General features: G+C 42.0%; 1 protein-coding gene across 3 annotated transcripts in view; it reads left to right on the plus strand.

The window, feature by feature from the left end:
• The window catches only part of Adam23 (a disintegrin and metallopeptidase domain 23), a 150,395-nt gene that overhangs the window by 115,416 nt on the left and 22,724 nt on the right, over positions 1-12,255 (plus strand). For all 3 annotated transcript variants that reach the window (XM_006495969.4, XM_006495970.4, NM_011780.3), the window contains exons 19-24: positions 2,277-2,327; positions 3,013-3,076; positions 5,470-5,575; positions 6,717-6,836; positions 9,778-9,946; positions 11,755-11,866. In XM_006495969.4, the coding sequence (XP_006496032.1) occupies positions 2,277-2,327; positions 3,013-3,076; positions 5,470-5,575; positions 6,717-6,836; positions 9,778-9,946; positions 11,755-11,866 (622 nt within the window). The remainder of the gene's footprint in view (positions 1-2,276; positions 2,328-3,012; positions 3,077-5,469; positions 5,576-6,716; positions 6,837-9,777; positions 9,947-11,754; positions 11,867-12,255) is intronic.

Genomic DNA, 12,255 nt, shown 5'->3' on the forward strand with positions numbered 1-12,255 from the left:
TTACCAACTGGGGACTAAAGCATTTAAATATATGCACTTGCAGGGGGCATTTTCATTCAGATCAGCACCGCAGGTGTGCATGGACCACATCTGACTAACAACTGGCTTTGTTTAGCCTAAACTAAAACCAGATTGACTAGAAATCACTGCACATGTACCTGTGACAGTTTATAATGAGGGATGAGGGATATATATATATCTATATCTATATATATATCTATATCCCTCATATATATCCATATATATATATATATATATATATCCTTATATATACATGTGTGTGTATATATATATGTGTGTGTGTGTGTGTGTGTGTGTGTGTGTGTGTGTGTGTGTGTGTGTGTATAGTCAGCAAAGCAGTCTCCTTTTTCCCCTTCCTTCTTAAGACATCACAAAAGTGATTTGCTTCTTCTAGGAGGCCCCAGCCCTCATTTCTATTTATTCTGGTTTTACTGGTTTTAGGGTAAGTGAATACTTTATGATAGTTGATTAATGAGATAATGATCCAGAAAGATGGAAGAGGCCCGGGGATCTCTCTTGTGTGGTTTGCTTACTGTCAATTGTTGCATCCCTGGAAGACACAGGACCAGGTAGTGAAGAGCTGTGGTGACTGCATCTGAAAGGGGCTTCAGCCTTTAGGAAGAAGATGCAGAACCAACATTTTATTGCTCTGTCCTGTAGTGTGTCACAGCTCCTGAGGAAAGCTGCATGCATCCTTCATCTTTCTTGTGATGAGCTCAATAAATGGCCCCATGCCTGCAGCATAAAATAACTTCATTTTACCAGTATGGGTGATCCATTCATTTTCTGAGTCAGCTAGTAGTAATTGAACACCCACCACATCCTGGTGTTGTTTTGTGCAGCAGGAAGCCAGAGAGAAAACCCGGCCTGCATGGAGCTCACATAATCATGGGGGCAGAAGCAAACAAACTAGGGAAATATATGGGTTGTCAGGTGGTGGTAAGTGCAGTGGAGAAGGGGAAATGTAGAAAATGAGGAGCTGCCACTCTAAAGAAAGTGGTTAGAGAAGCTTTGAGAGGGTGAGAGTTGAGCAAAATCCCTAAAGAGAAGATGGGATGAGCCCAGCAGGCAGTGGCCTGGCATCTCAGGGAATCACAGCAGCCATTGAGAGAGTTGGAAATGGGGCCAGCTAGGTGATGGGGTGTGGATGGGAGAAGCAGTTCACATGAAACTTGGAAGGCTATTCAGAATTTTTTGGGCAGGGGACCAACATGATCTGGTGTTCATATTTTTACGGATCTCTCTGGGGACAGGGAAACAGGGTGGAAGCAGGGAAGTTTGGATCGGAGATTACCGGCCAGGTTTATAATGTTGGCAGCCTAGACCTGGGGTTAAATGGTAGAAACTGAGGAAAAGAATTGACATTTTGAAATGAATCTGAGAATTTGCAGTCATAATGGATCTTGTGTGTGAGACAAAAAGACAAATGAAACACAGATGAAGAAGAACGGAGCACTGGTTTGGGAACTGAGATGTTGGGTTGAAAAGACATTTGCTGAGAAAATGGCAAATGGGAGGGACATCAGTGAATGTCCTTAAGCTTCCTTCTCCTTGTCCCATGGATATTTTTCTTTCATATTCACTTTCAACCTTATGGCCCCTGACCTTTATCCCACTCTCTTAAATGTTTAAAAAGTGCAACTGGAGTTATTCTGGAAAACTTCTGGAGAAAATGAAGTGTACTTTAAAATGGTCTCATAGATGGATTGGTTGAAACAGCAGCAGCAGCAGCAGCAAGTCCTACTTCACAGATTATTCTAGTAACAAGTCTGGCTGGAGAGGTCAGAGGGATACTGCACTTACACTGATTACATTGTGCTTCAAGACTGTTTCTCTTGCTTTTGCAGCAATGTCCCATAGGCACATGTCATAATGTCACATGCAGATTTGACATTTACAAGGAGCTGCACAAGTTGCAAATTAGTTCTTAATGTGTCCACTCCTCCGCAGCGAACTGATTTCTTCTCTTTGCTGCCCGTTTTAGGCCCTTCTGCTTGTAGCTCCTTGACAAATGAACATTACTTGCTATCGAGCCCATCTCCTGGTAAACAGAAAAACATAAAAAGAATTAACTGTGTTAGACTTTATTCATTAATGATAGAGTCAAATTAAGTAATCCATTAATGGCATTAAATGTGTTTTTCCGAATGTTCCTAATTGTACATTTACTCTCTCTCTCTTGTATTATTATATTAAACACATTTTCTGAATTTTTTATGCATTTGTACATCAACTAAAAAGATAATATTTTTCAGTGCCCACCGAACCTCCATAAACAAGATGGCTATAGCTGCAATCAAAATCAGGTAAGCAGGGCTCTAAGATTTCAAGGCAATTTAGAAGGGATTAGTGTCATTTCCCCCACCCCACTTTCCATACATGTAACTTGGGAAGAAAGTTTACTGAAGTAAATTGCAGTCGGGTGCTGGCTTCCATCAGCTTTATTTCCTTGCAAATATTACATCTGTCTAACCAGCGACAGGTTGTCCAGATTGAAGGAAAAGGAGAAGGCCACAATGGCTGAGGAAACGAGGGGTCTCATTTGCTGAGTTGTAACCATCCTTAAATAATTTCAGCTTGTCTATTTAGTAAAAAATAAATAAAAAATAAAAAAATAAAGACAATATTTTACAAGCCTTTTCCCAAGTCAGTATTACTATCCTCAGCATTCACGTATAAGAGTAGCTAAGTCATTTTGTTCTCACTTTCACAATGGTACAATTTTTTGTTCCCCATGAAAATTTAAGTTTCAAGATTTATTTTACATTTAAAAAGACATGCTGTGCTGTGTGCCCAGAGCTTTACATTTTAATGTGGTAGAGCTTCTACTTCTTTGATAACTTTATGTTTCTTATTGGCCACTGTGAAAAGGCTTGCTTGTGGAATGAGGAGAACTTTGTGTAACTCACCCAGAGCAGGACTTTGTTGTCAGATTTTGGGGACAATGGCCCCGTGCCCTGTGACTCACAATGTGTGTGTTCTTTCTCTCAGGGTCGCTGCTACAATGGCGAGTGCAAGACAAGGGACAATCAATGCCAGTACATCTGGGGGACAAGTAGGTGGCATCTTCTGGCCTGATGGCCACACACAGTTTCTTTCCGTGGTTCTGTGCTTCCAGTCTGTGACAGAGATACATAGCATGAAGTGATGTGAAAGAAAAGTCCAGCAAAGGAGGAGAGTAAAGAGATGGCATAAACGTTAGGCACAGGCCTGCAGGGGTAGTGCAGGGGTAGCAGGCTTTGGGTTCAATTCCCAATACACCTCAAATAAAGCTGTGAACGCAAAGGCCATGGGAACAGATATCCAAGTGAGAAATTGTCATGGAAACTGAATTGCCTTTCATTGACCATGGCTGTTAAATACGGAGTGCTGCAGCTACCTGAGACAACAGGGTTGAGTGCCCTGGTTATAGCCATAGCTGTGCCATAGCCATAACGGTCTGGCCACTTGCATAATTGCATAGTTTACTTTGTACCTTTCTGTTTTATCTTGTATGAGTAGCAGGCATGGTTTTTGTTTTTGAGGGTTTTGTTTGTTTGTTTGTTTGTTTGGGTTTTTTTTTTTGGTTTTGTTCTGTTTTGTTTTTGAGGGTGTTTTGTTTGTTTTGGTTCTTTTGTTTTTGTTTTTGTTTTGTTTTGGTTGTCTGTAATTCAGTGTCAGTGATAATATGCAGGAATTTCTTTGGTAGCAGGCAGGATCATGGTAACGAATTTCAGACCCTGCCTAAAAGTTAATACACATATCTACTGACTGAGATTAACAGTGATCTTCATTTCAGTTCATGAGGACCATATATGAATTGACCTACTTTGCTTTATGATAAAAAAAAAACACTGATATAACTAACATTGGGGAGGAAAAGACTTATTTGGTTTATACCTGCATATCGCACTCCATCATGAGGAAAATGAGGGCAGGAACTCCCAGCAGGAACCTGGAGGCAGGAACTGAAGCAGAGATCATGGAGGAGCACTGCTGACTGGCTTGTCCTCAAGAAGGGTTCAGTCTGCTTCCCTCCTCCCTCTCTTCCTTCCTCCCTTTCTACTTTTGCTTATATTTTCATTTATTTATTTTGATACATATATTTATATTTGGAAGTTTGAAAATGATTTTCTTTTTTCTTTGTTTAGCTATATCATAATATTTTAAGTTTTATTTTATTTTACTTATTCACTTTACATCTGTCTCACTGCCCCCCCCCCACCACCACCTCCCACAATCCTTCCCTGCCCCCCTTCCCTTGCCCCCTCCCCTTATCCTCTGAGCAAGTGAGGGCCTCCTGGGGTATTCCCCCACCCATCCTGACAGTCTGCTTTCTTAAACAGTTGAGCAGCCCCTGCCCAGGAGAGGCACCACCAACAGTGGCTGGGCCGTCCCTCATCAAGCACTAGTCAAGAAAATGCCTTCCAAACTTGCCAGTTTCATGGAGACAGTTTTTCAATTGAACTGACTTCTTCCAAGCTGACTCTATTTTGTGTCAAGGTGGCAAACACCCCCTGGACAGAGAAGCAGAGAGATGAGACTTACTAGCTAGCTAAAGCTGGCTCTTCCAAAATGGAAGAAAGTACACAAAAGAGGCCACGTGAATGATTTCTGGTTTTGGCCAGTGTTGTTTGTGTGAAATAATTTAACTTCAGTGCTTCACTTAGGTAAAGATAATAAGGACATAAACTTCTTCTTAAAATTTAAATATCAAAACTCAAGGACTGATGTAAAATTTTAGCAGAGCCAGGCATGTTGGTGCATGCCTGTAATCTCAGCATTTGGGAGGCTGGAGAAGGAGGATTACTAGTAGTTATAGGTCAACTTATACTACAGAATGAGTTCCAGGCCTGGTGGATCATCTCAAAAAGATTTAAAGAGACCTAACAACCTCAGGGGTCTGAAACCTTCAAATTAATCCCCGAATGTTAACATAAACAGGATTAAGAGGGCTGGAGAGACAGCACTGCCCTTAAAAGCACCCGTTGCTCTTCCAGAGAACTGGGCTCAAATTCCAGCCCCCACATGGCAGCTCACAACTATTAGTAACTCCATTTCCAAGAGATCTGATGCTTTCTTCCGGCTTCCTTGGGTACTGCATGCACATGGTCTATAGCCTCACTTCTAGGCACAACACCCATACACATAAAACATAAAACTGGTCACTCTAAAACCCACCAGCCGGGTCTGGTTAGAGATTTCTCCCATTGCAGACTGAGCTATGCTGGAGCCTTTTTGCACCAGCTCACAAAAGCCGCTGAAGTTTGAAAGTTTTGATAAATCAGCAAAGGGCACATTCAGAGCTTGAAATCAGCGTTTGCTTGTTTCCATCGTAGGAACAGGCAATCAAGGTTCCTTTTTGTCCTCTTTCTGGGAGGCAGTTGATAGACAGGTTTGTGGCACCCCACTGAGTGTGAGTGGCCCGGAGAATAAAATGTGTTTTCTTCTCTCCTCCATCTCTGATAGAGGCTGCGGGGTCAGACAAGTTCTGCTATGAAAAGCTGAACACGGAAGGCACCGAGAAGGGCAATTGTGGAAAGGATGGAGACCGGTGGATCCCGTGCAGCAAGCAGTGAGTGGGTGGACCCCCCGGGGAATAGCAACTGCTTGCAGAAGGATGCCAAGTAAAGGGAATGAAAGTAGGGACTTGTGGATGAGTAGTGTGTGCATCCTATATGAACTGTCAAAAGGTTAGCAACATAATGCTCTACTAAAAATAAAAATAGGTAAATGTTAAAAGGAGAGAAAAGGCATAAAATAAACTATACTGCTCTGGACCTTTTTGTACATACAGCCTGTGTATATTGTCTCTATCTCTCTGGGAGATGTACTTAGCAAAATGATTGCCAGGTCCCAGGGATGCATATTTTCATTGTTATCAGATGACATAAAATGGTTGTGCACTAGGAAACTCTCCTGTAATGTACACTGTCTTCACCAATATGTGATCTTAGCAGATTTATAATGATTATCAGCTCTGGTGGGTGGGGACTGCTGTCTTGGCATGGTTTTAATCTGCATTTCCACATTTCCATGCCCCGTGGGCTGTGAACTTCCGTCTTAGAGACTTGACACTTCACTTGTTTGTCGTCACTCTGTATGACTCATTGTTTATTGAACAGCTAGGCTAGTGTGGAGGTAGAGATGTCCTTATGACAGATGAGTCATGCAATGTCACCAAGGATGCAGACCAGTGCTCCCCTTCTGCTTTATTGTGTTGACGTCTAAAATCTTACTCTTGTGAGCTCACAGTTGCAAGGCAGATGCAAGAGCTGCACATTCAAAGGTGGATCTTCTTCATGTTCTGGCTTTTCCTCACATCCGTTTCTAGGCAGGCTGTGCTGCCCTCCGCTCTAGAGTGGGGAGGAGGGATGCACAGGGCAGGAGATGTCAGGAACAGGAGCACGCTGCTACAGATGGAGAATATTGCTGGTCTTTCTTTCAACGGTGCACACTTCACTGCCATGAGTGAAGCTGTGCTCCTCTAGGTAAGGAAGTGGGGCTGGCATAGCTAGGACAGTGTCTGAGTGCATTTATTCTGCAATGAAGAGACTATTGAGGGATCTGAGGGCTGGAGATAAGGCTCTATTGTAGACTGATTGCCTGGTGTCTGAACTTTAGTTCCCAGAACTGTAACATGTAAAAACTAATGTATGTGTAATGGTGTTTTGAGCTGGATTCTTCCTGTCTTCTGCCTTCTCAAACCCGTGCAGTGATGTGTTCTGTGGATTTCTGCTTTGCACCAATCTTACCCGAGCTCCACGTATCGGTCAACTTCAAGGAGAGATCATCCCGACTTCCTTCTATCATCAAGGCCGAGTGATTGACTGCAGGTAACAGATAGAAGTCAGGAAACCCAGGAAAGAACGATGATCGCAGGTCTCAAACAAGAAAAAGCTGAAAACATGGAAGAGCAAAGATTTTGTAGTTTTCATCTTTTCCTCCCACATGAAGAACCACTTTGAAAAGTAGTATATTGATTTGCAAACTTCACTTGCCTAAAATCATAGTGGTTATCAGTAGTTAAGACCGTTTTCCAAATCACAATCTTAGGAATAGAGTTATGCTCCAAGTTATAACCCATCTACCCAAAGCTCTAGGTTAGAAGTGTTCAGATGTTAGAATGTTTGTAAGTGCACAATGAGGTAGCATGAGAATGGGACCCAACACTAAGCATGGGATTTTTTTTTTTTCACTTATACCTTATACACACAGGCTGAAGGAAATTCAGTCATTTGTGCATCTATTTTGTTGACATAGGAACCATGTGTATTCATTGAAATACCTCCATCCAAGCATACAGCACCTGTTAATTACGTCCAACCATCCCTCCATACCCTGCTTCACAGTCCCAATCCCTATTCCTCTCTCTTCTGCCATGAAGCCAACTTTTACAGGGTGATGCCTTTGTGAGAGGCTGTGTTTATCTTTCTGAGTGGAACTTAGTTTACATCTCTTCTGAAAACGACAGACTTCATTCTACTTTGTGGCTGATACTGTTATGCATACACTAGATCTTCTGTATCTATTTCCTTTGATGGCTAGCTGGACTGATTCTATATCCTGGCTATTGTGATAATACCACAGGAAATATATAGTAGTACTATCTCGTATCTAAAAGAACCCCCCATGCTGTTCTGGAGACTGTACTAATTTATGTTCCCACTCCCAGTGCATTAAGGGTCTTTTTTCTTCTGACTCTAGCCTGCATTTGTAATTATTTCTTAAATGACAACTGCTTTAAGTGAGTTGAGATGACATCTAATTGTGTTTTGAGCTGCAGGTCCCTAAGTCATTTTGAACTTGCCTGTATTTATTGGCCATTTATGTTTCTTCTGAGCAGTGATTTTTTCCCCCAGTACTTTTAGTGTGCCTGCATTTTAACTGTGACTGTGTTTTAAGTGGATGTTTCCACTTAGGGCATCCTATAAGTACTCATAAAATTTCACATTTTGAAGCATTTCAGAGTTCAGTGTTTTGGATTAGGGATAATCAATCCCTGTACTCATTTTATCACTGGCTAAAAATTTTGAGCATTGCAGTATATCACTATTTGAATACTGTGCTTCATTTTTCATAAAACATCCAGTTTAAGCAGGATATTATGTCGCATGTATCTGGTTTAGAGGATGCCCTAATAAGTACCCAAGCACATACAGATAATAGACATTAAATATTTTTATTGGTGTTATCACACACATCCTTTTTCATATCCATTCGTCTATGTACACATAGCACATAGACAAGAGGCGTGTGTTTTCAGCCAGGAAGCTGCATTACATCACAAGTAAGAGCCATTGCTTTCAGAGTAACCATGGTTCTATGGTGGCGCTCTCTTGTTCAGAGGCACTGCTGTTAAAACACCTTTGGGATCCTACCACAGAACTGACACAGTTCTTGTCCCTTTATTTTCACTCTCCCAGAATTTCAAACCACCTTTTAATGGGAGTGAATAAATGTTTGAAATTACCCAAGAGTAATTCTGCACAATTTCATGACGTCTTGGTCAGATAACTGTTACTTTTCCATCTTGTTGAATGGCTCTGAAGGTAATTTTAACTAGGCCTTAGAGAATAAGCCCCTCCCTGGGAAACATCTGTAGTATTGTCTCTAGACTTTCCATGTACACAAGCACTCTTCCAGCGTGTGTTACCTCACCTGTCTTTAATAGCCTTACTGAATTATAAGGCTATATTACAAACTACCATATTGGTAAAACATTCAGCAAGACTCCTTGTTAATAATAATTATATCCAGTTTCTAATTATTATCCAAATTCTAATTACCCCTAACGTTGAAACATAAAAGGTAAGCACTAGTAAAGTCCTGGCTTTCTCCTTTCAGTTGTGATAGCCCAATCCTTTGAGGTAATAGTAATGGTTTTCAAATCAAATACAGCCTTGCTCTGCTGTGTTTGCTCAGCATTATTTCCCTCCCATACTATCTTTTCCCCACCAGGCCTTGGAGAATCAATCACACACTTTCTTCTCTGTCTACACAAACACCTTTCACTTATCCTTAATATTGAGAACACCCAAAGAGTTAGAATATTTCCTGCTGATAATTGTTGTTCCTGATGCTGTGTGCTGTAAATGATAACAAACAGCAGTTTCTTTCTTGGACTTTTATTAAAGATAGGTGGGAGGGAAGAAAAGTCTCGAATAAACCCTGGCTCACTGTAACAGTATCTCTGTTTCACGAATGGCAAGCCTTGTGCGGGCTGGCTCTGTGTTGTTGGATAGTGTGGTGCTTATGTTTATGTGGGTCACTGTTGAGGTGTGGTCTTTTGCTATGTATTGTAATGCTGCATACTGGCTCTGGTTGTCCTTACCTTGCCCCGCAAGTTAGCCCTGATTGATAAATAAAGATGCTCACAGCCTATACTGAGGCAGAAGAGACTAGGTGGAGTTTCAGTTCCTGGGCTTGGGATCCGAGGCAGGAGACCACGGGAGATAAGGAAGAAGGTGGAGAGAGGAGAAGATGGCATTGGGTAGGTAAGTCATGGAAAAAAATGGCCATGAAGGTTGGCCAGCTGGAGATAAGAGCAGCCCAGATAGATAACAGAAAATTATAACTCAGGGTTATTGATAGGGAAGTAAACATTAATAGCTTAGAGGGTGGATATGTGCCCAAGTCTGATGGTGTGAAGGCTTCTCGTAAACATAAAGGCTTGTGACTTTTATCTGGGCACTGAATGATCGAAGGTGGGGTAGAACTGAGCCCCACCCCATTGAGATGAATTATTTAATACAACAGATCACTGTCTGCTTTCAGTGGTGCTCATGTAGTTTTAGACGATGATACAGACGTGGGTTACGTTGAAGATGGGACTCCGTGTGGCCCCTCCATGATGTGCTTAGATCGGAAGTGCCTACAGATTCAAGCCCTGAATATGAGCAGCTGCCCACTTGACTCAAGGGGTAAAGTCTGCTCCGGCCACGGGGTAAGTAAGTAAACAGCAGTGTGATGGTTTGACCTTCATTGTCTGGGACCCTGGGTTCACAGTGATAACACAGTCAGACACGGACATTTCTTACTGAGACTGTGGCCAGTTTCTGTGCCCTGATTATCATCATATTCTGAGTGCCTTCATCTGCTAAAATAAACGTTTATAAATTAATTTGAATTATTTATGTGTATGGATCACCTTCTCCAGCTATAACTCGACATCAACACATAGAGACAGGCAGGTGACACAGAGGAGAGCAAGGTGACAGGACCAGGAAGCTTTTCTTCTGGTGATGCTTGGTTAAAGCACAAGCTCACAGGGAGGCCAGGTAGCCTGGTGTGCTGATCACTTTGCTTGTTGACATAAAAACATATATATATATATATATATATATATATATATATATATATATACACACACACACACACACACAACATAAGTAATTCCAGAGAGGAGGGGGTGGCTTGGCTCATGGTTCAAGGGACATAGTCCAGCATGCTGGGGATGGTGTGGCAGCCAGGAACTTATTCCTCCTATTTGTCAGAGCAGGAAGCAAAGGCACGGACCATGGGTGCTTAGCTAACTTCTTTTTTCTTCAGACTCAGACCCCATTCCATGGGGTGGCACTAGGGTCCCCATTCAGGTGGGGCCTTTCTCCTATAGCTGATCCTTCAGAAACACACTCAGATACACGCCCCCACCCCAAAGGTGTGCCTTACTCATGTCCTTCAGGTATTTATTAATCCCAAGAAGATGACATTGAAGTCAGCCATCCTATCTAGTGACTTAAGAACACGAATTCAGGGGCTAGAAAGAGTTTTGATTTAGATCCTGGCTCTGCTCAGTTATGTCTTAGTGACTCTGGGTGGGTACTTACCCTCTCTCAGCCCTTAGCTGATGATGGAGTGCGAAGTGAGGGAGAAGCTCGTCGTGATGTTAGAGGCAGAGGAACTTGACACATAATGAGTGTTCAGTACCGTTTCTATCCAAAATAAAATCACCAGGTAGACTTTTTAAGCATTTTAGTTGCTGCTCTAGAAATATGAGACATAAAAGCTCTGCTGTTTTCCCTTGTCCCATCTCATTTTTCACCATTTTTTAAAAGCAAAGTTCAGTCTTATTAGTCATAACCATATATTACAGTATCTTGGATTTAAAAGCGTTGGCATTTGATTTTATCATTTCTAATGATAAAAGGGTCTCGGCACCTTTCTTTCTAGTTTGCGGGGTGTTTTATTTGATTCATGTAAATTGCAAGCCTGTGCCATTTGCTGCCTGGTGGAGGGTGTCAGCCTGCTGACTGGGAAAGAGTGCCTCCAATAGATGGTGGGAGGGGTGAGGAGTGCTGTCCTGGCAGGCAAAGTGCCACCAGACGGTTGGGCATGGCGAGATCACGCAGCGTGTTAAGGACTGTGTCTCTTGGTCTTTTGTTTTGAGAATTGCCCCTGGAGCCTGCTCCCTCTTTTCTCTGGGATTGTTTTTTGAGTCCCATGTCTGATAACTTACTGTATTAAACATGTATATTTTCATAGCTGTTCCTAGAAACATTTGCTTCAGGGGGAAAAAATCTACTTTATTGGACATTTATATACCTAAATATGTCTAATACTGTGAATCATATCATTTTAAACAGTTTTTTTCACCTAAACATAATTTTTCATAATTACTGGAAATATATTCAATAATTTGACCCATGAACTTAGTCCTCAAAGCCATGGGAATGTTTGGGAAGCCTTCTAAGTGAGATTGTGCTTACTATCAGTGGTCCACATCGCTGTGTCTCTCTTCTTTCTCTGTCACAGGTGTGTAGCAACGAAGCCACCTGCATCTGTGATTTCACTTGGGCAGGCACAGACTGCAGCATCCGGGATCCAGTTCGGAACCCCAACCCCCCTAAGGATGAAGGCCCTAAGGGTTTGTATGATTCCGGTTTTAGATCACTGCAGATTATTCATCTCCCCTCTCCCACTGCAGCAGTAATCCACTTCCACAGCTTCAGAAGGAGGCACACAGGAATATATCCTTTTGCCACAGAGATGCGCCATCCTGTGTGTACCACACTTTCAGAAGCATATTAAAATGACCTCCTAGCTTGGAACTGCAGTAAGAAAAGTAAATATACTGGCTTCCTTTAAAACAGTTTCTTCTCTGCCCTTTAAACCTTAAACTTTCCCCCACTTTCCCAAAAGCCGATTATTTTATAATTCATCTAAGCCATTCCATTTTCAAATCGGTACAGTCTTTGGGGCTGACATGAGACTTTTATGGCTCCTCCATGTCACATTCTCTCCAGAGGAAAGTTG

The sequence above is a fragment of the Mus musculus genome, chromosome 1 (genome assembly GCF_000001635.26).
Source record: "Mus musculus strain C57BL/6J chromosome 1, GRCm38.p6 C57BL/6J".
NCBI lineage: Eukaryota > Metazoa > Chordata > Mammalia > Rodentia > Muridae > Mus > Mus musculus.